Raw genomic sequence first — 24,433 nt, forward strand, 5'->3', positions numbered from 1 at the left:
GATTGTCACCTCTTCAGAGAGAATTTATTTTTCATGGAAGTTTACAACACTATACAAAGTAGCAAGAATTGTACCATGAACTTGAAGAAGCCATCACCTACTTTCAATCATTCTTAACCTGCCCCCACCTGCTTTCCTTGGTACCCTTACCACAGAGTATTTTGAAGCAAATCCCTGGCCTTGCATCATTTCATGCTCTTCTAGACCAGAAATTGTGGCTCTACAAGAGAGGAAAAGTGACGCGTAACGAAGCGACTGTCCCTTTCCTCTGGTCCCCTCACCTCCTCTGGTCATGGACATCACAGCATGTTGCACTCTCTGTCATCTGTTTTGTCCTGTTTTTTATTTTGTTTTCTGTGTCCCGTGCAATCCCTAAAGGTGAGTCCTTGAGAGCAGGGACTCTGCCTGCCTGTTCCTGTTACACAGCAGAGTGCTGCACAGGGCCTGGGTGTGGCGGGTGCTTGCAGGGATCTATGCAATAGGAAGGCAGAGCCCACATGCCGGTCCTGGGCCACAGGGTCAGCTCTGCATGCTGAGGACACACATGGGGAGGAACAGTGGACAGACAGGTGCATTGACATTCTTCTCATGTCATTTTCTTTTAGATGAAAAGCCAACCAGTATCGACAATAATTCCATGAATTGCCCTGGGCCAAAACTAGAAAAACCTGGAGAGTAAGTGCCCCTGGCAGGAGGCCCCAGAGGGCAAGAGATCAGGGAGTCAGGGTTGGTCACCGTGAGTTGTACAGAATGTGGATGCCACCCCCTGCTGGGGCAGCCCATGTCTGTGGCTGGGCAAAGAGCAGCCTCCTCCCCACATCCCTTGTTGGTGGCCCCAGAGGTATTCAGGGATCTGCAGTGTTCTAGGGTCTATGAGGAGGGCAGGATGCAGGAGATAATTGCCCAAGGAATGGTACCTTTGCTTCAGGTTGCCTCTCAGAGTTAAGCCAACAGACTCTGTAAATACAGAAGAGCCAGAATGGTGACACCAAGCAGTGGTCCCTGGTCATTTAGGACATGGTCACAATGGCATGAGACCCCATGCAGGGCCCCTCACTGCCTGACCCGCTTACCCTTTGGTCATCATTGCTGAGTTGACCTGCAAGTGTTTGGAGAATGACCTCTCATGACCCATGCTGTCCACTGGCCAAGGGCAAGAACTGCATCTCTCCGGGCTGGGTCTCACCATCTGCGTTTTCTGTGCTTTAGGGAGTACTTTATTGAAGTCAGCTTGAACAATGGCAAAACATTCTTCAAGAGCAATGTCAGCGTCACCAGCAGCACATGTGTGAGTACCAGGATGGGGCTGCAAACACGTATGAGGACTGTCCAGAGCCTCTGCACTAGAAGGAGATATACCCTGGGGAGGACAGAAAGGGCAGGCAGTTCCCAGGCAGTCCCAGAAAGTAGTGTGTGCAGCAGGCACCTGAGGCTGCTCCAACCAGGCTTCCAGATGGTGCAGGTGGGTGAGGCTGGGAGGCTGTCTGCCAGGAGCCAGAGTCCAGCACCTGTAGGCCAGGACCTCAGACCCAGGAGCACTGGAGGATTCCACACACTGCCGTCAGGGTGTGTGTGTGCCACTGAACTGGTGCCCCAGCTGCTGATCTGGTCCTGAACCTGCTCATGACCCTGGCCCCCAAGCCTGCCTGGTGGTCGCTTGCTGTCATTTCCCAGATGCCTTCAGCCCCTTTTCTGCCTCTCCTCCTTGCTCAGGCCTCTGAGATGTCCCTCTCTGCTCCCTCGCCAAGCCCTGCAGTATGTCCCTTCCTACTGCTGAAGGGAAGGCTCTCAGGCACTGGGACCTGGGCTCAGCTCCAAGAAGCCCCTGGGAATGGAGGTGCTGTGCCCCAGGTGCCTGCTCCTCAGAGCTCCGTGTCTTTGGGCAGCTTGGCCCAGGGCCGCATAGGCAGGAGGATGTGCTGGAGGGACGGGCGGAAGGCCAGAGCCCACTCCACCGCCTTGTACCCAGTCTTACTTGTGAGGACACACCAGTGTTGAGAGCCCTCCCTCTGGGTCTCCCCTTGCCTGTCCCTGCACATCCACACGTGGATCTGCAGGCTGAATGTATGCATTCCCCATCAGGAATCTACTCACTGATGGCCCGACTGTGACAGGCACATCAGGAGCAGCCCTGGGGCTCCCACCTTGCCAGCGGCCTTCATGCTCAGCTTCAGTGGTTCCTCTCCTTCAGCCAGCCGGGTGCCTGGCACAGTCATCTTCCCTCGCCTCCTCTCCTCTCCTCTCCCCTCCCCTCCCCTCTCCAGCCTTCTTTCTAAGTAGAGCTCTGGATCTGGGGAAGGCCTGAGCAGCCTGCATTCCCACGGATGCAGCCCGAGGTTCCTTTATTGTGAAGAACACCCAGAGAAGTGTTCCCGTTGCTTACACCCCATGTGGCCCTGGTTCTGAGCCAGGACTTTGTCTGAGCTCTCTAAACCTCACAAGTGCCCCCAGGGAGGGCGGCTCATTCCCTCTGCACAGGTGTGGAGGCTGAGGCACAGAGCGGTGCGTGGATGTGCCCACGGTGCAGAGCCTGAAAGTGGGGAGAGAGGCTGTGGGGGATGGACCCGGGTCTCCTGCCCCTGCTCCTGCACCTGCACCTCTCTTGGCCACAGTACCCCCACCCTCACCCGTCTTTGTACCTGTAGATTTTGTGGTTCTCACAGAAGCCCTGTGCTGCTGGCAAAGTGTGCAGTGAGGGTTTATCAGACCATGGAAGCTTCCGGGACTTTCTTCTCAGGGCTCTGGGGCAAAGACTTTCAGCAGGGCCAGAGAGAGGGTCTGTAGCTCTCTGGGGCCCAGCCCTGGCCGCTGGCCCTACTGTGGTACCCGGATGCGGGGCCAGCTAGGGAGAGTGAGGAGTGGGCAGATGGCTGCCAAGTGGTGGGGACCGGGAAGAGGCCACCCAGGCCCTCCCAGGCCTGGCATTCCTCTATCCCTTAGGTGTGGTTCATGGTGCTCTCTTTCTCCACCAGGGCATTTTCAGCAACTGGCTCTATTTTTTGCTCCCTCTGCTGCTTCTGCCACTACTGCTGTGTTGTCTCTGGCGGCTGTGCCGCAAGAAGGCAAGTGCTCCCTGCCTGCCCAGCCTTGGGGCCCAAGCACAGGCCCGCCCTCTGAGGGACTCTAACATGTGACTGCCCCGTGATCCCACCTGTGGGAAGTTTCCCTCAGCTCCCAGCTCATCACGTGAGCCCAGGGAGTGGCAGACCTGTCTACACGTTCCCAGAGCCTAGCAAGTCTGGGCTTCTGCAGGGCCTCCTGCCTGGGCTGGTCACATAGAGCTGGCCTGGGATGCCTTGGACATGGGGCTGAGGCCTGCCCTGGCTCCTAGAGAGAAGTGACCCCAGAACCCCTGAAACCAAGGCTACCTCAACAATCTGGACTTCTGGAAGCCTCAGATGGACAGGGCCAGGAGGTGGCCTCTGTGTGGAGGGAGGAAGAGAGGGTCCCCCATGAAGTCCTGATGGCCCAAATGGAGGACGGTGCTGTAACCCCCAGCTGTCTGTGCCTTGAGGAACCGGCATGGATCTTGGCACATGTCTGGTGCCTTCCCCATTCCTTCATCTGTCTTTACTGAGCTGCAGCTTCCCCTGGGCCCCATGCTGGGCTGGGGAGGGACAGAAATGAAGTGGCCACCATTGCCCATAGGCGGCTCACAGTCCTGTCCTGTCAGGGCTGAAGGTGAAATGTCCACCCCACAGGAGTGGGAAGGGCTCCCTGTAAGGCAGAGCAGGACCCAGAAGCAGAGATGGAGCCTGGGGCAGGGAGGATGGAAGGGGTGCTGGGAGCTGGGGTGGACGGACCCAGCTCCGAGAGCTGCAGAGGACAGAGCAAAGGGAGGAGAGGACAGAGCTCAGCCCAGGGAACACGCAGGGCTCATGTCTGCATAGGGAGCCACGAGGAGAGGAAGCCGGGAACTCAGCCATGAGGCTGGGAGGTCAGGGAGGGCTCCTGGGGACAGACAGGCTCTCCCTGAGGAAGGGAAGTAGGGCGGACGCTCTCTTCTCCATGTGGCTGTGGGCAGAGAAGGACACTTGTAGGGGCTGGGCCTCTCTAGGGATCTGGTTCCCGGCCCGGCTAACCCCTAGGAACCCCACAGTGGCGGTACAGGGGTTCCCCTTGGGTAAGGTTGGAGGCTGAGGCCCGGGAAGAGGAGCCTGCCGGGTACAACTTCACAGGCTCAGTGTGGCCAGAGTGACACCCCAAAGGCAGTGCTCTCTCCTGGTGCTCCAGACCAGGGTCCCAGCTATGTGCAGGGCCAAGGCAGAGCCCGCCCACCCCCATCCAGCTTGGGTTTGTCTCTTTTGAACATTCTAGACTGTCAAGGAGCCACCACCTGTGCAGAAGCCAGAAAAGGTAAGTCACAGTTTTGGTCTCAATATTGTCACATCCCAAGGAGCCCACCGACCTTCACCAAGAGTGCCATGAAGCATGCGCCCCATGACCTCCACCTGCCTGGGCAGAGAAGAAGGTGACAGAGGGGCAGAATGGAGCCTGAGAAGATGGGGAACTCACAGTGATGTCCCCAGCACACCCTTCCCGCTCCCTGCACCCCTTAACATGAGCCTTGTCACTAATTCACAGCCTGGGCCAGTTTCAGCAACTGTGATGATCTGTCCTGAATGAATGGGGCTTTTCTGTCAATGCCCCAAGGACCTTTTGTAAGATGCTAAGGATGGAGGCGCTCTGGAAAAGGAGCCCCGCGTTTCAGGGACCTGGCCCTGTCCCCAGGCTCTAGAGGCGGCTGTGGCTCCATTTGGCCTCTCTGGATCTGTGTCTCCTGGCAGGGACAAGGGGCTGCCTGGAGTTAGCCTCTCAGGACTGCAGGGCTGAGGGATGGGGGAGTCCTGGCGGGCACCAAGCTGGGAGGGACACCAGCCCAGTGAGCATAGGGGCCAGGAGTCCGGAAGCAGGTTGTGGCTCACCTGGGTCGGGGACCCACCCCAGGGCCCATGGGCAATGGTGAGTAACTGAGGCAGGAGGCCCTGGGCCTGGGATGGGGTGGAAACAGACTCCCTGGCCAAGGGTGGCCTCTGCGGTGCTGCAGAGTGGGCTCGGGGAGGCTGCATCTGCAGCCAGATGGATGCGGACAGTCACCTGCAAATGCTGGGACCATTCCACAGCCCCCAGAGCAGACCTCTTTCAACAAGGGCGGCCACAGGAGAACCAAGGGGACAGAGTCGAAGTTGTTGGCATTTATGAGAAGAGCATTGTCTGCCAACTAGGAGGAGTTTGCATGTTTCTCATGTGAAGGACCCTCCCCTGTGGTGTGGGTTTCTCTCTGGTCCTTTCATTCCCCAGACACACATCTGGGAATGGCCAGCACTGTGCCCCACCAGCACTGTCAGCAGATAGTTGTTTTTCCTTTTTTAGGAGCCAGAGCAGGAGAAACCACCACCTCCACCACCACCATCACCACCACCGCCTCTGCCTCCACCACCTCCGCCCCCACCTCCTGTAAACACCTGCCCCACCGTGATTGTTTGTTGCTGTGCATGCCAAGGAGTGTGCGGGATAAGAGGGATAGAGGTGAGAAGGGCACAATGGAGAGGGGCTGTGACCCAGGCTGGGACTGCAGGAGGAGGGGGCAGCTGGGTCCCACTGCAGAAGCCTGGGCCCTGGAGGAAGGCAGGCTCTTTGGGGGCCGGACTTTGGTCACTTGATGCCGGGAGAAACCAGATGCCCACCTCACCTTCACGCCCCAGTGGCAGGCATATATGAGGGCTCCTGTCCCCTGCACCACCAGGTCTGTCCCCGCACATTGAACTCCCTCTCTAGAAGGATCCGTGTTTCTGTACAGTGGCAACTTTTGATGTCTGACCAGTCCCTGGTTCCCACAGGGGTGCCTCAGCTCTGGCAGTGGCCTTGGCTTTAAACCACCTGTCTGCAGGTGCATGGGTCAAGCAACCTGAGTCACAAAAGGTCATGTAGATCAGAAAAAAAAAATAGAATTGACCAGTCCTGACACGCATTCTCACCACCACGAACACTGCAAGGATGCCAGGGGCACCTGTCAGCTCGGGCAGCAGGATCTTCAGGCAGTGAGGAAAAGCTGTCCCTGAGTGGGCTTGTCGCCTGCTGAGATGGGCTGACAGGCGCTGCAGGGAGGGGAGGAGGTGGAGACCCGAAAGCACCCTCACAAGACACCTGTGCAGGAGCTAGAGCCCCGGAGCCAACACGACAACCACTCTCCCTGAGGAAACCTCCTTCCCGGGCAGGTACAGGCCCATCTTGCTGAGGGGAACCCAGCCAGGCAGCAGCAGGGGCCCTGCACAGGGGTAGAGAGGGCACCTGGGTGGCTGGTGTTGAGGGCGAAGGACCCCAGAGTTCCTGCCTGGTCTGCCCCTCTCCCCCTTGGTCCTGGCTCTGTCTGTGGTCAGATCTCTTGCTTCCTCCTGGGAGTGTCAGGCTCCTCTGCAGCCTCAGTGGGCATCTGGGGAAGCCAGACCTGTCTCTCCCCGGAGTGTGGGGCACAGGGAAGCCGAAACACAGCCTCCGGGGAGAGGAAGTCACCTGCCAGCGGCCTGCAGTGCCTTGCAACACACGGCCCTCATCCCATCCCCACCAGGGCCCAGAAAGGCCTGACTGCAGCACCAAGGGCTGCCCATTATGGGTCCTGGGCTGTTTTCTGGCCTGTTTTTTCTCTGTCTTCCTCTTCCTCTCTTTTCTGGTGTCAGGTACCTACTCCCTGAGCAGGGCATGGTCCTCTCACCTGCCTTCCCCTGTGTGCCCCCAGCAGCAAGACTCCTCCCTTCCATGAGCTCCTGCCCAGGCCCCATACCGAACTCATGCTCCCCTTCAGGACCTCTGCTCGGAACCACAGGCTCCTCCTGCCTTTGGACTTTTTGTCTGAATCTGCCCCTGTCGTTTTCTCTTCCTTCAGCAAAATACTGTTTTGTTCTAGATTCCAAAACTCTCTGTGGCCACAGTGACCATGTCCCCAACACACAAGGCTGCCAGGCCCCTCCCTGAGGGGGAGATGGAAGCTTTGTCTGGGTGTGTTCCAGGGGACAGAGCCGTGGGTGGCTGGGGAGTCCTGATGCCTTCTGGAGGTAGTGTCCAGCCTGCATGGCTTCCTCATGGCCACGTTGCTTTTCAGGGCAATCTGGATACCTTTTGTGACCTCTCTCACCCAAGCTGCTGCCAGGTGCCATGGATGTGGTGTCAGCGCAGGGACCAGGTGAGCAGGGGTGCAGGGACACACTTGATGGACAGAAGGCCACTGCTTTTCCCCTGACCGCTGTCCTCTGCGATTGTGGCTCAGAGAGCCATGTCAGGCATCTGGCAAGGAGGACGGCACAAGACACACAGAAACGGTGCCCGTGGGCATCCCAGCCAGTTTCTGGACATGGGACCCGAGCACTTCGTTTATTCATCACCTGGGGCCAGGAGTGCTGGCTAGGATGGCTAACGGGGTTGTTGGGCAACACTGACTGGTTCTAATAGGCAATAAGGATTCCTTCCTTGGGTCATTGCCTTGGGACCATGGGGAGGACCAAATTGTTAAGATTTTCTCTTCGTAACTTATTATGAATGAGGACTAAAAATTTTTTATGAGGCCTCAGTAATGTATGGAGTCCTCCCGTGGGCCAGTTGCTACCCTAGGCCACGCTTTCACTGTTTTCATCCTCCTAGCAACTGTACCAGTAGGTGTTATTAGTATCCACTTTACTGAAGGGGACGGAAGTGCTGAGAGATTAAGTGGCACGTCCCTGCTCCTAAAGTCCGTGAGTGATAGGGCTGGATGTGCACTGGGCCTGGCTCCTGCCCTTACTCTGCACTGCTCTCCTTTTGGATCAGCACTAAGGGGCTTCTCCGCTCAGGCCCCGGGGTCCTGGAGAGGCCTGCTCCTGGCTCGGCCTGGGGCTCATCTGCCTGTGCCTCCACAGTCCAGCCCTTTGCACCTGGAAGATGATCTCATCCCCAGGGTTTATAGAGGGACCTGCACTGGCCAGGCCTCCTGCATCAGGCCAGCACAGGCTCTCAGTGGCCAGGTGGCTGCGCACTGAGAAGGCCTTGCAGGCTGCAAGCCTCTGGACGCTGCTGATGAGAAACGGGCCAGGAGCCCCCGGGAGGTGTGCTGACACCTGGCAGGGCATTGCCGGTGTCAGAGGCATGCAGGGCTCCTCCAGCCGCTGGGCTCCTGGCTCTGTGCCTCTGCACAGGGCTCTCAATCTCAGCCACGCTTGCACAGAAGCTCATTTCTGTCTGAGGTCCCACGAGGCCTCTCCACATTGACACAGCCCAGTTCCAGTCACACAGCACTAGTCCAGCCTAATGCCCGGAACAGGTGAGACACTTAGGTGGGAGGGATAGAGCTTGATGGCTGAGTGTGAAAACAGGCGCCTCAAGCAGAGGGAAGGCAAGAGATGGGAGGGTGGGCATGGGAAAGGGCCAGAAATGGCCTTACTGTCCAGTGTGGTGACACAGGGGATGGAGCAAGTCTCTGGAATTGTCTCATTCCCGAGGGCAGCTCTTTGAAGCTAAGGTTTAGGGGTGGGGTGGTGGGGGGCAGAGTAATTGCATCACAGAGGGCACTTACCACTGCTCAGGGCTCTGCCAGGCTGCCACTGTCATCGTGTGAAGTCCACCTTGCAATTCTTGGAAAAGGAGAGACAATCCCTGTTTTACTAATGGCAAAATAGAGGCCCAGAAAGTTGCCTAAGGCCACCCAGATAGTAAGTGGCTGCCTCCAGCGCTATCAGAAATCAACCCCATATCTGTCCCTAACCCAGGGAAGCCCATAGCTATGCCTTGTGGACCTGGGCTCCTTCTAGCTTCTCTGCCACAGCCTAATTCGACCTTGTCCTTCCCAACTGTAGTCCTGAACACCCAACTGAGTGTCTTGTAAGATTTCTGTTGGGTACCCAAGAATTCAGACAATCTGGCAGGAGTTCCCGGTTCTCCTCTTTAAGCCTTCCGTGTGCTGGCCCCAGGGTCTAACGTGAGTCATGCACTAAAGAGGATGCGTCCCCCTGAGACCTGCAGCCCGTTTCAGAGCCACAGGGTCGGCCTGTAAGCCTAGTCCTGAGTGTACAAAGCCAGACACCAGCCAGGCTGCTGGCGAGCTCAGCAGCTTCCTGCTTGGAGACACTGGGAATGTGACCTTCCTGCCTGAGCCAGGGGGTCCCTGAGTGAGAAGGAGCCCTGAGGCTGGAGGAGAGAGAGTGCATCTCAGGGAGAAACCGCTGGAGACCAGACTTGGGTGGGTGGCTTGGCCCCAGCCAGGCAGCCCAACTGCAACTGCAGGGCTGTGGAGGCATCAGTGAGACGTCCTGCCCAGGACAGGCGTAGGCTGTCTGTCTCTTCACGGCAGAGTGAAGAGGCCACCTGTGTGCTCCACACCCTTCTTCCAGGATCTCCCCTCAGACAGAGACTCACTCAGGCCCTCAGCAGTGTGGCGGATCCTGAGAGAACCAGTGCATGCCTCTTTCTCCATCCATGCCCCAGCCTTGTGGGGAGGCTGTTTCCAAACTCCTCTTCCTGACTTGGCATTGTGGGCTGACCTGGGGGTGTGATGAGTTCGGGACATTGATGAGCATCCACAGGATAAAGTGAAGGAGAATCGTCAGCATGGATGGGAGGCAGAGTTTGATTCAAGAGCCTCGGAGTCTTGCTGCTGCATTTTGTATGAGTGTGCTGTTGAATTTAGAGGAGATGCTGCCCTTTAAAACCTTGTTTAGTTGCTGGTTTCGGCAAACCCAAACATCTTTGCATTTCGGCACATAATAATGCAGGAAATTCTCAAAGGCTCAGTTTACCAAAAACCTCAGCATTTTTTTTTTTTTTTTTTTTTTTGTGTGGCAAAAGCAGTCAGTCTTGTTTGCTTTCAATTTTTTTTGTTGTTTTTAAATTGAGTGTGTCTCTCTGGTTTATCACCTTCAGTTCCTTGAATAAATTTTTTGATAGTGTCCTCTTCCAGGCCATCCCCACTACACACTCATACAAAATGCAGCAGCAAGACTCTGAGGCTCTTGAATCAAACTCTACCTCCCATCCATGCTGATGATCCTCCTTCACCTTATCCTGTGGATGCTCATTATGTTAATGGGAAACAGTATTGCTAGATCCATCAGGAAAGTCAAGCTAATAACGTGAAACCTTACCCTCTGTCACCAAATGTAGTGCCCACAATGATATAACAGCCTCTCCAGTGAGTTTAATTCGTGTGCGCACCACAGCAGGAAGCCCTTTAGAAACTGGATCTCATTTCATTTTCACAACACCCAGAGGACTCATAGCTGCCATTCATACCCAGTCTTAAGGTGGGCCAGACACTGTTGCAAGTATATTCCACAAACTAACATATGCCATAACTCTATTGCGGGGAGGAAGCTAGAGGCCCTACAAAGTTAGGTAACCTACCCAGGGTCACACAACCAGGAAGCAATAGGACAAGCATCCAACAGCCTGGCTCCAGGTCCTTACTGTGTGCATGGCCACCTCTCTGTCCTGCAAGGCAGTCACTACTGTCTGCATTTCACAGCTGTGGACACCGAGGCTCTGATGTTTAGTGATAGGCTCAACATGGCAGGATCATTGAGTGGTAGAGCTGGGCTATGAACTGACCCAAGGGGAGGCTCATGTCTGAGTTGGGTTCCACCCCATGTCCTGCTGACAGAGTGATCTATGGAAACACCTGCAAGTGCATCTCTCTCTTCAGTGCAAAATGTCACATAGAAGGTCCTCAGATAACATTTCATTCAACGTCATATGAACACTGAGTGAGAAATGATGATGCTGATCAGAAAAAAAATCCATTCCCGGCTGAGGTCAATGTCTGTGTGGAGTTTGCATGTGGTTCCCATGGCTGCAGGGAATTTTTCTGGGTACTTCAGTTTCCGCTTACATCCCACAGATGTGCACATCAGGTGGATTGACATGTCTCTATGGGCTCAGTGTGAGTGTGTGGGTGTGTGAGTGCACGTGCAAGGACATGACATCCTGTCCAGGGTTAGTTCCCACCTTGCACCCTGAGCTGATGGGATAGGCTCCAGCCTCCTGCGACCCTAAGCTGGAATAACTGAGTAAATAATTATGTTATTTGCTTTTATTAACTTTTCTTAAAGGTATGTATAGCTCACATTTATGTCAATGTTTAATATTAGAAGCATTTTGGTTTTTATTTAGAAGTTTGATGATGTCTTAATGACTAGATATATGCCACAGGATCTTAAATTTCTAGTATCAATTAATCTATGATCCAGTTGGTTTTCTTGTACCCTGTTTCACTGGAAGTCATGATTTCTAAGAAACTATCGACAGCTTCTGATGAGGATTTACTGAAATTTACACATGATACATTTGTGAATATTAATATCTTGATTTCACACTGTCACTTGCAGACCTCCTTCTAAATTCGTGCTCACGTTTGCTGGGAGAGTTGTTCTGGGTAACAATTGGAGCTTAATGCAGACGGGCCTTAGGATGCATTCATGACCACGGAGCTCCTGAGTTCTCCTCCTGATCATGTGCCCATGGAGGGTGCTAGACCAAGGGACAGGCGTGGCAAAGCCTGGCTGGCTGTGGCCTCCAACTGTCCAGGAATCCCAGCTTGCAGCCGTTCTTGAAGCCAGTACTTTTTGGGAAAGTTTCAGATCATAACTTTGGTATTGCAATTACAGCAAGCTTTCCTTCAACTCCTCAGCACCACCCCCTACCCCAACACACACACACACATCCACACACACAGACACACACACACACACTTCTGTAACATAATCAGGAAATCCAAAGATTGAGCCAAAACTCCAAAGCACTGGCAATTAAGGTTTCTGATTGTTTGCCAATCACTTCAGGAAATGTCCCTTCACCTTAGAGTGGTTGAGCTGATGTGAGAAGTGATCAGTTGCTGGCTTAGATATCTGCAATCAGTAGAGAGGCAGTGAGGAAGGAGACCCTCTCAAACTCCAGGAACCTCCTCATCACCTTACACTTACCCCACGGATTCAAGGGGCAGCTACCTGGAGGTCTCCTCTACTGTGAGGCACCCAACCCTGCTCCTCTCCATCAGTACAAGTGCAGACCCATACCTTAGCGCTCCCTGTATCTCCTGGGATAGGCTGGGGCAGAGAAGAGGAGGTGGCCTCAGTGTTAGTGCCCTGGGTCCTGCTCCGGAGGAAATCAAGGGGATCCCTCAGCAGTGGGTAAACACTAGGTCTGGAATTATTGTGGTTAAGTTTTTACTGGAATGTTTTGCAATAAATAAGTAGAAACAAAGGAGGTGGAAATAAACATGAAAGATTCCTTTCTCTTTACAATAGCCACAAAAAACGTAATACCTATGTGTAAGTGTAACACAAATGTACTGACCATGATGAAAAGAAACCATAAAACCTTACTTATTGGTACAAGACAAATTTGAAAATATAAAAATCTAGAGCACAATGTCAACTTTCCCCAGAGGAATTCATGAGCTTAATATGTTATTTTAGTGAAAATTGTAATGAAATATTTTTAGGGAATTTGATCAAAATGACAAGTTCACTTGGAAAAAAAAGACAGTTAAGAATCATTAAGGAATTTTTAATACAGAAAAGCAGTGAGAGAAGATTTGCCTTATCCAATGTTAAACATTAAGCTCCAAAATTTAAAATAATGAAAAACGAGAAGCTGATAAAATAATGGACCCGAATCGCGCAAACACTCCCTGGAATAAATAGAGTGTGTGGCTGTGGTGGTAGCCCCTGGTACTGACAGTGTGTATGCAGGTGAGCTCAAGTGCACTTATGGATGTTTAAGGATTGTTTGACATATGTCAAAAGAAAAACGTCAGACAAATTAAATGTAACAGAGTTTAGTTGAGCCCAAAAAAACAAAACATGATTCCAAATAGGGCAGCCCCCAGGGTCAGGACAGACTCAGAGAGGTTTCAGGGCTACCACAGGGTCAAATAAGATTTCTGAACAGAGAAGGCAAAACGGCGTAGAGAAAAGGGAACTGAGGTACGGAAACAGCAGAATTGGCGACAGCTCTGTGTGTTCTCATTTGAACAGTTGGCTGCTGTGAGTGGCTGAAGTGTGGCTGCTGTGAATGGCCGAGGCTTAGCTCCTGTTATAGAAGCACACTCCACAGTTGGGTTTTCAGTTTTTAGGTACTGAGTTAGGTTGTGTTCATATGTGAGAACTCAAATATGTGAGTATGGAGGCTTTCTCAGGCCAAATTTTAGTTTTATTTAACAATTTCACTCTTTTGAGAGGCCTCTCAATTTGGAGAGGTTGACCAAAACTTTGGGCATTGATGCCACTTTCTGTCACCATCATAAATGAGTTATTTGATCTCAGCATGGAATTCACAAGTCACAACATCATGCCAGTTCAATACTTTTGTCTGCTGTTGCTGACTTAGTGGAAGTGAGACCACTTATGCTCAATGGATGGTTGCATACAAAACATCGAAGGTTTCAGAGGGTGCAGTGGACCACAGGTACTATTAGGATGACTACAAAAAGGATGATATCCAAAGACCAAAGTGAACTCCTTAACAATATTTCTTATGAAGCAAACTGTCCCAAATCAATCAAGTCACGGTTCAGGCAGTACAGGCATCTCAACAGTATTTCAGTCGATTGGTCATAGTCTTTGTTCAGGGTGTACAGGCCATAATTCACTGTAAAATGGCCTGATTTATAGAGGCATTCAACTTTGTTGTTAGCCTGGTAACAGAAGCATGGTAGCCTGGAAAGTCACTAGAATAAATATAAAGATTAGAAAACCCAAGTTTGTCATCCACCATTTAGGATGCCTGCAAATCAACTGTCAGTTGCTCCCATGAACACATTATGTGCTCATTTCTCTTGAGAGATTTTCTTAATGTATTTGGTGGCAGAGTCCAAGAAAACAGTAATACCAGCCACCTTGTAAATTAAACTTTCTGTAGTAACAAGATCAGAGGAGAGATAGGTACAACATTCACTTGTGTTCAGTACCAAACACAAGCCCTCAACTGTAGCAAAGAGGAGATCTGAAGCTGCATGATGTTCCATGTGAATACATGTGTCATCATCTCTCTTTTGGAGTATGACTTTTACCCATGGTTACATCTGGCTATTTGATATGGCTAACTCCTGCCTTTCAAATACTTTCCCACGGAAGTTCCCATGATAGCTCCTGTGATCAGAAGCAAAAACAGTCAATAACTGAAGTTAGCACCAACTTCGAAACAGACAAAGAGGAAACAGTTTCTACTGAGGAAAGATTTCAGTTGGTTTCCTGGGGCCTCACTCTTTCTGGTAGTGGGGAACCCACTGCATGAAATTTAGAGCTAATCATTAAATTGGGAAAATTCTTAAATTTTATAGCCAGGCAGACCTCCCAGGGGTTCAGCAGAATGGAATAAGCAGATTCTCTGCTGACTCCGTATAGGCCCTGAGGGGTTGGAAAAGTGGGCTATTTAGTTGTATTTGAGCAAGGGTTTGTTAAATTTGTTCACCCATGGCCCGGCATGGTGGCTCACTCCTATAATCCTAGCACTTTGGAAGGCCGAGGTGGGCAGATTGCTTGAGGCCAGGAGTTTGAGACCAGCCTGGCTGACATGTCAAAATCCCATCTCTACCAAAAATACAAAAATTAGCTGGGTGTGGTGGCACATGCCTGTAATTCCAGGTTCTTGGGAGACTGAGGCATGAGAATTGCTTGAACCCAGAAGGCACAGGTTGTAGTGAACCAAGATCATGCCACTGCACTCCAGCATGGGGTACAGAGGGAGACTTTGTCTCAAAAAAAAATTGTTTGCCCGTTAGTCTGCATAAAAAGAAGTTCTCTTTTTTTGTACTTCCTTTACAATATGCTGTAAAGGTATATAACCACATTTAGTTTTTAAAAAGTACCCTACTGAATTTAATCTGGTGACATTATACAAGCAATTACTTGTACCCATATAGGTAATTCTCAGGCCTTGAGAGACTAGTGCCTGAAAGCCAAATATACCTTTTGCAGGTATTACTTGAATAGGTTTTCTGTATTTGGTAACAATCAGGTTGTTAATTGGAAATGTTAGAGTGTTGTTTCTAGCAAGTGCAGAAAAGCGAGTAGCAGTGATGTTTAGTGTATCAAGGATAACTTTCCACTCTTCCTTTGGAGTTTCAGGGTGATTCTCTTTCGGAACATAGAGTGACACTGGTATTAATGGAATTGTTTCTTCATTTTTTTGGTTTTAGCCCACAAACCCAATTGCTCGGGTTTTATGCTGGAGCGGAAGCTTGAGCTAAAGCCATCCACTGATTATGGTTCCATGAATTTTCTTGTAGAGAAAAGGAAAGGATTAGGACAGCAGGAAATGAGGGGGAAAGACAAAAGCTTAAGGTTTCCATGATGTCAGAGAAATCTTAATTTATGATCTTTGAAAAGTTGTCCATTTCTAGGATGTTGTCTGCTTCTGGGGAGAAATTTCTCTCATCAGGTTTACCTTAAAGATATACAGTCCCAAGAGTCTAAAGGGGCCTTTCTGAGTTATGAAATGTGGACCCAAGGTCCAAGTCCCTGAAGCCTCACAGCAGTGTGGGTAGTGACAAGGACTTGGTATGGTCCCTTCCAGTGAGGTTCAAAGCAATTTTCCTCTGATGTCATTTCCAGAAGATCCAAGTTACAGATTCTTGACCATGAAGGGCTTCATTATCCTCAGTTAGTGCACCATAAAAAGCTTCCTTTACCTGGTGAGAATACACTTTGACATAATGCATTAAAGCCTTCCAGCTTTAGGCATATCAGAGTTTAGGAGAGTGGGAGAGGCATGCGGTTCTGTTACTAGGAGCATATGTCTTCCAGTGACTGTTTCATAAGGTATCAACTTATGTTTTCCAGTAGGAGCGAATCTGATTATCATCAAAGCCAATGATAGTACCTTTGGCCAAGGCAACCCAATTGACTCAGTTAACTTTGTCATTTTTAGTTTTAAGATGTCATTTGTTCTTTCAACTTTTCCAGAAGACAGAGGGCTAAGTGTCCATGATAGTGCCATCATGTCCATATATCTTATTGAAGTGCTTTATGACTTGCCCAGTAAAATGAGTTTCCTTATTGCTGGAGATTTCTCCAGCAAGTTGCCAGAAGGAAACACATTTTTTTTCTGATAATTTCTTGCCTATTGTCATTGCATCAGCTTTCCCACATGGGAAAGCCTTTACTCAGCCAGAAAACATACAAACTGCTACAAGGACATACTGATAGCCCGTTAAGGTTGGCAACTGAATGAAGTCCATCTGTAAGTGCTCAAAAGGTGGGTGGATCACGAGGTCAGGAGTTTGAGACCAGACTGGCCAATATGGTGAAACTCCGTCTCTACTAAAAATATAAAAAAATTAGCCAGGTGTGGTGGCGTGTGCCTGTAGTCCCAGCTACTCAGGAGGCTGAGGCAGGAGAATCACTTGAACCTGGGAAGCGGAGGTTGCAGTGAGCCGAGATCATGCCACTGCACTCCAGCCCGGGTGACAGAGTGAGACTCTGTCTCAAAAAAAAAAAAAAAAAAAGGCCCATCAAGTGGCAAAAATATACTACCTGAAGTTTTTATTGTTTTCGCAGGATTATGAGTTTGACAAACCAAACATTGATTATAAACCATTTTAGCAATTTTGAAACAGTCATCCCACCAATATTTTTTCATAACGTGGATTCTGTTTCAGAACAAGTTGTGGAATGCAGAGCTTTTAATAATAGAAACTTCAAAGACTCAGGAAGGGCCAGGCAGCCAGCTGAGCCCTCTGTGAGTCTATGCTTAACATTGAATTTACATCCTTTAGATACCAAATTTGTTTTTCCAAATCTGCAGTGTTTATTGAGTAGGTCATCATGAGGGAATTGACTTGGATCAATCTTACGGAGTTAATTAATTGTATATCCTAACAGTTTCAGCACTAGCTGATTTGGCATAAATATCTTCTAGAGCATTCCTTTTATGTTCAGGTTCAGTTTTACAGGCATGAGCTTTGATCTTAATAATGGCCATCTCTGATGGTAACCAGGTAGCAGAAAGGAGTTTATCAACTTGGAGTCTGTTTTTTTTAATGGGGATCCCACTAGAAGTAAGAAACTTTTGTTGTTTCCATAACATGCCAAAATCGTGTAATACTCTTCTATTTGGGTAAATATTTACTGACTTGTCCTTAGCTGTAGGACAGGCTTGGGTGAGAGCAAAAAGCCTGTGGGTTGAGCTGACTTCAGTTGAGGAAGAGTTCCCTCCTCTATTAGCTCATTTTGGGTGGTAATGGCATATCCTGCCTGATATTTTCTTTTGAGTTTTTGGCATAGGACCTATGAACAAAAAAAACAACAACTCAGGATTAGCTGATGTACTATCTCGTAAATCAACACAAGAGCACTGTTTCCAATACTGCACTTACACAATGTGGTCATCACCAGAGTCAGGTGGAGTTAATACAATAGCAGGCTTAAGTAGGTTGCAGCATTTTAGATGGAGATTAGAAGACAGGAGGAAGAATTTCATAAGATGCTAACTGGCTTGCTGAAAAATGTTGTGTTTGGTTGAAATTTAATAGACTTTTCACAGCATGTTGGACTTGTGAATTGAGTTCATTCCCTAAAACCAGCTCAGATGAAGCTTCCAACTTGGCTGCTGCTACTACTGCTTTTAAGTGATTCGAATATGCCCTAACTACTGGGTCTAACTGCAGGCTGGAATATGCAGTGGGCCTATGTTTCCCCCGTGTTCTTGAGTAGGAACTTCCAATACCTGATTGTTGTGTTCATGAACAACCAAGATAAAAGGTTTAGTGTAGTCTGGAAGTCCTGAAGCTGGAGGCTGTCATAAGGCCAATTTCATGGTTAAAAGCCTGGACTGTCTTTCCAAGGTAAAGATTCCCATACTGCATTTCTAGTGAGCTAAAACAATGGTGAGGCGATTCAGGGAAAATTTGGGACCCAGGATCCTCAATGTCCTGTGAGTCCAAGAAAACCTCTTAAATGTCTTTCGGTTCCAGGCCAAGGAAAACGTTGAATAGTTTTTAATTCTCCCAGGCGAGAGGGAAATCCCATCAGCAGTCAAGTCATGTCCCAAATAGTGAACTTTTTCTCTTGAAAATTGACGTTTTTCCATCAAGGCCTTGTGACCTTTATGTGTGAGTTGCTATAAAAGGTAAATTGAGTCAATTTCAGAGCGCTGTTGAGCGGGAGAGCATAACAGGTCATCTACATACTGAGTAACAGTAGAATGTCCAGAAGACTGTAGGGTTATTAAGTACTGAGGCAATGCCTGGGAAAAATAGAAAAGGCCGGGTGTACTGCTGATTTTTCCGAGTGAAAGCAAACAAATGTTGACTCTCTTTATGAACTGGAATGCTAAAGAAGGCTGAGCGGAGGTCTATTACCATGAACCACTTTAAATCAGTGGGTACATTAGATAATAAAGTATTTGAATTTGGGACTATGGGAAATCTTGGTATTATAATTTTATTAATTAGCTATAGATCTTGAACAAATCTTCAACCTCATTCATTTGGTTTTTTAACTGGTAGGATGGAAGTGTTAACAAGGACTGGTACGTGGAACTCTAAATCCTAGGTTAGTTAAGTCTCCTACAATTGTTGAGAGCCCTTTAATTTCATTAGGTTTTAGTGTATATTGCAGTAATTTAAGGAAAGACTTAGAATGACCAGTTTGGACTTTTATAGACTCCACACTTTTAATTCTTTCTCTGTCATTTGAGGTAGAGACCCATAAATATTCCGGGGTTTTAGAAAGGTGTTTCGTTATGGGCCTGAGTTTTGATCTTATCGATTTGTCTGTAGAGAGCACAACCGTTCTGGTTCAGGAGACTCAGGAATCTCTACGATTGCTTCTCCCTCTGAGGAGAATTGTATGTGCCCTTTCAACTTTGAAAGTCCTGCCCTGGCAAGTTTACTGGATCAGTATTACATAGTAGAAAGGTACATTTTCCTGCAAATAGCCCCAAGTTGATTAGACGGGTTCAGATACGGAAGCCTCTTGAACTTGATTTGAAACGCTCACCACAGAGATGATCTTTTCACTCCAAGAGATTCGTTGGCTTATTAAAGTAGGGTTTATGCTGGATAAGGCGACCATGGTATACACCAGCATTGCACAGGATTCCCAGCTTAAGTCTTGTTTTTCTATGTTTATTTAAAGGTATTTTGGGGAGCAGTTTACCAGAGAATCCCTGAGCCTTGTCTATTTTTATTATCCTGAGCGTTAAAATCTCTTGGGTCCCCTCTAGTGGTGAACCAGTTCAGCCTAAAGGCAGGAGGCTTGGTGGTGGACTGAGACAAAAGTCAACAATCTCCTTTCCCAGTGTCCTGGGTGTTTGCAATGAAGGCATCTACCCTGGGGTAAGGCATTCCTTATTCTGGAACTCCTGCTTGTGATTTAAAATAAAAATGAGAAGGTCTCTTTGGTCTTGGCCCCGGTAACTGTTATAATTGGAGAGGCATAAGATTGTTAGTCTTTTGGGTTTTTTCTTGCTCTAGAGTCTTCTCAAAATGTTCAGCTAAGGCCACCAATTCAGTCATGTCTGTAACTTTCCATCCTGGCTTATGTGTTTTAATTGAACTGCCAAGTTCCTAGGATGGAGTTCATTTGTAAATACAGCAGTTAATGCCATTCCAGTCCCTGAAGGAAATACTCTGTGCTATATTGAGCACAAAATGTTTCAGAAACAGTGTTTCTAACAAGTTCTGTAATCTGAAACTGGTTCCTCCTGCTTTGGTCTGCAGGGTTGGATGATGCACCAGTCAATTTTTTCTGGAATGATCTTAGGACCTGAATGTAAAATGTTTTCAGCATTTTTTCTAGCTCATTTTACCCCTTCTCATGCAGGGATTTTCGGGGTTCTTTAATATCCTCCTCAGGTCCACCCCATTCTGCTGCTGCCATCCATTTCTTAGTTTCTCCAGGCCCCAATATTATGTGAATAAATTGGCTAAGGTCAGGGAGCCATTCTAAATTCCTCAGTAAACCCTTGAGGCTTCATCCTTGGGTCAGGGAAGTCCTTTACAGTGGCTCGAAGCTCAGTTTTAGGCCATGGAGTAAAGGTGTTTATCGCAGGAAGACCTGGCTAATCAGAAGGTCTTTCTTTGTAAGCATCTGGGTGTTTTTTTTTTTTTTTTTCATCTTCATGGTAACTTATTAAAAATGTTAGTGGACTCACAATATGTGAGTAGAGATGGATAAAAAGAAGGAATAGCTGTGAGTAGAGATGAATAAAAGGAAGGAACAGGGGCTGGGCAGGGTGACTCACCCCTGCCCTCACCCAGCACTGGTGTCAGGGTTGATGGAAGGCAGGGAGAAACGAGTGGACAGCAGTTAGCAGGCCCCTGGAACCCCATAGCTGGCACTTCCCCCTCCCACAAAGATGAACAGAGGCAGCCCCTCACAACATCATCACAGGTCCCCCAGGCTGGGTGGGCAGTGCCAGGAGGAGGGGCCACCTCCTTCTGGGAGTGGCATTATCCTTTCTGGTTCCACCATGCCTTCTAACCATGCCAGAAGAGGGTGTGAGCACAATGGCCTTGGCTGCCCCCAGGGATTGCTCAGAGGAAATATGGTTGGGGGTGAGGCCTGAGTGGACAGAGGAGAGCACTGAGCAGATGCCAAGATCTTGCCTGGGCCGTATAGTGTGCGTGGTGCCCAGGAAGAGTGAGGTGGGGTTTTGAGCCCCCATGACAAAGCCACCTCTGTGAGGCCTGGACTATGGCCCAGCACTGATGAAGTGACCTATGCTCTGAGATCAGTCGGCTTGTGGTCAGGAGGGCAGTGGTGGGTGCAATACAGTGCTGAACCTTCCTGAGCCCCAAGGAAAGGTGGAGAAATCATCTGTGTGCCTCCAGGCGGAGGTCTGGGCCAAGCCCATAGACTCTCTGGTCGCTCTTGCTCTGGGTTCGGCCTTGAGCTTTGTGTGTGACCTGGGGCAGGCAGGGTGAGGGTGTTGTTATGTGAAGGGACCCCAACTCTGTGCTGCAAGGAGAGAGAGAGGCTGGAGAAAGAGAAAGAGACTCAGCTCTAGTGCTCTGGGGCTTTGGGACCAGGGTGCTCCCCTTCAAGGAAGGCAGCTTGTCAGAGGCAGCATCAGAGCTGAGGCTGAGGCTCAGGATGGCTGGGCTTAGATGTGCAACTTGGAGAGGTAAGGAGCAGAGCCCTCAAGGCAGAGGAGCGAGGGAGGGTGCCAGGGCACAGCCAGCTCTTCTAGTAGCTGGGATTTGATTGCCTGAAGGCAGGGTGTGGAGACCCCAAGAGCCTGGCAGGGGAAGGTCTGGTGTGCAGGCTGGGTGGAGGGACTGGATCTTGCCAGCAATGCAGAGCATTTCTGGAGGGTATGAGCTGGGAGGGAATACGGTGCCGGGAGGACCAGATTTGGGGATGGGTGGAGCCAGGGAGAGCAGGCTAACACACTTGGACTGTACTAAGAAGGAAGCCTGAATCCCTGAACAGGTGGCAGGAGCCCAGTCGGGCACGGAGGAGGGTGGACAGGCAGCTGCAGACACAGGTGGCTCAGGACAGGGTGTGAGGGGGCACAAGGGGAAAGTGAGCATCATCCTGGATGGGGACTAGAGGGCAGGGGCAGGAGAGGGCAGGTGCCAGGATGGGGCCTAGAGGGGAGAAGGGCCGCTGTCAGTGAGAGAGAGACCATCTCTTTAAGGGAATCCAGCATTTGAGGCACTTGTCACTCACATGCCCAAGGGGAGGCTTTATACATGAATGACAGGTTCAAGCAAGCTCAAAGTCTGCACACTCTGGGGAATACCTGTGAGGAATGGAGGGTTTCCTGGGGACCATCAGGCTGAGACTGGCCTGGCAGGGGACCCCTGGGATTCCAGGCAGCCTGGGAAGGGTGGCCTTGAGTGGAGAAGGAGCTGAGCAGGCCCCACGCCAGGGAAACCACAGGCGTTGATGGGCTGCTGCTCCTGCCGTGGTCTGTGGGTATCATCAGCACCACATCACAGATGGGGAGGTTGAGGCGAAGTGGCGTATGCCCACTGGAATCCTGGGAGCCTGCTGCAGCCCTCCAGCCACAGATGCGGAAGGGGATGCAGTTACAGTCCTCATGCATGCAGAGCAGGGACAGGCACATCTAGAGGGACAGGGCAATTCCCACAACGGGCTCAGCCTTCTGCCAGCACATGACCAGAAAGACCAAGAAGGGCAGTCACTTTAGCTGGGAGCAAGGATAAGGGGCTTCCTGGAGGAGGCCACTCGGGAACTGAGTCTGAAAAGGTGAGCAGCAGTTCACTGGGCAGACAACATTAGGAAGAACATACCAGAAATAGAGGACAGCCTATACAAATTGAGAAATGGGAGAGCTGAGGGGCTCTGAGAAAGACTGTTATCTGATTGCCTGCCTGCTAAGCCCCAAGAGAACAGCCTTGGGGAAACCTAACAATTCTCCTTGAAAAGGCCAGGCTTTCAATTTGCTTTCGTGCTTACAAGATAGCTTCTGGAGCTCCAGTCATCACACTCATACTCCAGGCAGGAAGAAGGAGGAAAAAGGGAAAGCAGCCTTCTTTAAAGCAATGCCCAACAATTCCTGTTTATACTCCATTGCCAGAATGCATTCACGTGGCCATGCTGCTCAGCAAGGGAGACTGGAAAAACGTCATTTTACAGCTGAGCACATTGCCTCTCTCTCTTTTTTTTTTAATTTTAAGTTCTGGGATACACGTGCAGATGTGCAGGTTTGTTACATAGGTGAATATGTGCCATGGTGGCTTGTTGAGCACATTACCTCTCTTAACAAAATCAGGTCTCGTTAGTAAGGAAGACAGGAAGAATGGACTTGGGGTGACCAATCCGTGTTTGGTATTGCTGGGCCCATTTGAGAGATGGGAAAGCCATTCCCAAGAGGTTGAGTGACTTGCCTGAGGTCAGAGGCTAGATTAAACCCCAGTCCCTTTGACCTTACTTAGAGTAACCCTGAGGGCTTTTTAGAAAGGCCCAGATCAAGTCTTCAGACAGGCTTGCCCCGATCGTTGGCCTAAGAAGCCAGCAGAGAGACAGGCATCGCAGACGAACCCAAAGACAATCTCTGTGTGGCTTGCAGCTGTGTGGGTGGTGGGTTGGCTGCACTGGTGTGTGCCCAGGATGAAAGCACAGCAGCTGCTTCTGCAAGACAGAATTAGCTGTTCCTACGGGTCTGGATCATCCTCTTCCCAAACCAAGGGAACCGTGGAGCTGCTGCCTTCTCAGCTCATCATGCACCCAAGGGTCCCTGGAGCCAGCCTTGAGGGCTGTGGTGAGCGCTCATCCCTTCCACATGCTCACTAGAGCCTTCCAGGCCATGCTGGGGCACAGAGGTAACTGGGACCTCCTCCTAGCTGCCAGGCGGAAGCAAACAATTTTAACTGAGGGCTGAGGGAGTCCAGAGTCAGAGACCCAGGGCTGCCCGGAGAGGCAGAGGGGACTTTTAACGCTAGAACCAAATCTGGAAGGAGGAGTCCAGACTGGAGACAGCACCCAGGGGAGAGAGGAGGAGCTCAGCAAGGCCACTCTGTTGGTCCTGATGGGTCCTGGCCCCACCCCTTGAGCCAGGCAGCTGCAGCCTTCTGAGCCCAATTCCAATGGCATCACAGTGACCTTCTCTCTCTTCTCTTCCCTACAGGGGAGGTACCTCAGCTTAGCTCTTGCACAGTCCCAATACGCACAGGCTCCCTGCTGCCCAAGGATCTGCTTTCCACACAGCCAGGAGTCCCTTTCCCTACCACAGGCTCCCTGCCGCCCAAGGATGTGCCTGAGACACAGCCAGGAGTGCCTCGCCCTCAAACAGGCTCCCTGCAGCCCAAGGATGTGCCTGAGACACAACCAACACACCCGGGAGTGCCTTGCCCTCAAACAGGCTCCCTGCAGCCCTAGGATCTGCCTGAGACACAGCCCGGAGTACTTTTCCCAAGCACAGACTCTGTGCAGCCCAAAGAGCTGCCTTCAACCTGGCCAGCAGTGCCTCCCCGTCACCTGCTCCTCCAGGTGCCACCTCCTCCCTGCTAGGTGCTCAAGGCCTCCCTCCAGGATCCTGCCGCTGTTGTCCCCACTGCTCAGGCACACTGCAGAACCCCCTCTGTCCCTCCCTCCCTCGGAGCCCAACTTCTAAGGCACCAAATACCCAAGATTAACAGGCTTTTGTTGCTGAACTGGACATATACATTGGAGTCTTTTCTTATGGTCAAAGGAGTTGAATTCTTGCTGATCAACGAAAGTGTTTGTCACCAGGGAGCTTGTCCTATGAGTGAGCTGGATTTATACTGCACCTGCCACGACACAGCGCCCTGGTGCCATGGGGATGCCAGGCATGAATGCATTCCACTCCCAACAGCCACGACTTTATCAAGGGCTGGGACACATGAGGTCTTAGGCCAAATTCTCCATTTAAAAAGCCCAAAAAGTCTTTGAAATAAGAATTCAATGCTGTGTCTCCCTCTCCAGATTTTTGTTTGTTTGTTTTCTTTGTTGTTTTTTGAGACAGAGTCTTGCTCTCTTGA

General features: G+C 50.3%; 1 protein-coding gene across 1 annotated transcript in view; it reads left to right on the forward strand.

Moving 5' to 3' along the window:
* ANTXRL (ANTXR like) overlaps positions 1-24,095 on the forward strand; it is a 45,888-nt gene extending 21,793 nt beyond the window's left edge. The window contains exons 11-17 of the mRNA XM_005565123.5: positions 606-675; positions 1,210-1,288; positions 2,973-3,062; positions 4,318-4,356; positions 5,374-5,529; positions 7,100-7,180; positions 23,560-24,095. Of these exons, the coding sequence (XP_005565180.3) occupies positions 606-675; positions 1,210-1,288; positions 2,973-3,062; positions 4,318-4,356; positions 5,374-5,529; positions 7,100-7,180; positions 23,560-24,045 (1,001 nt within the window). The 3' untranslated portion in view covers positions 24,046-24,095. The remainder of the gene's footprint in view (positions 1-605; positions 676-1,209; positions 1,289-2,972; positions 3,063-4,317; positions 4,357-5,373; positions 5,530-7,099; positions 7,181-23,559) is intronic.
* The last annotated feature ends 338 nt before the right edge of the window (positions 24,096-24,433 follow it).

This window comes from Macaca fascicularis, chromosome 9 (assembly GCF_037993035.2).
Source record: "Macaca fascicularis isolate 582-1 chromosome 9, T2T-MFA8v1.1".
Lineage (NCBI taxonomy): Eukaryota > Metazoa > Chordata > Mammalia > Primates > Cercopithecidae > Macaca > Macaca fascicularis.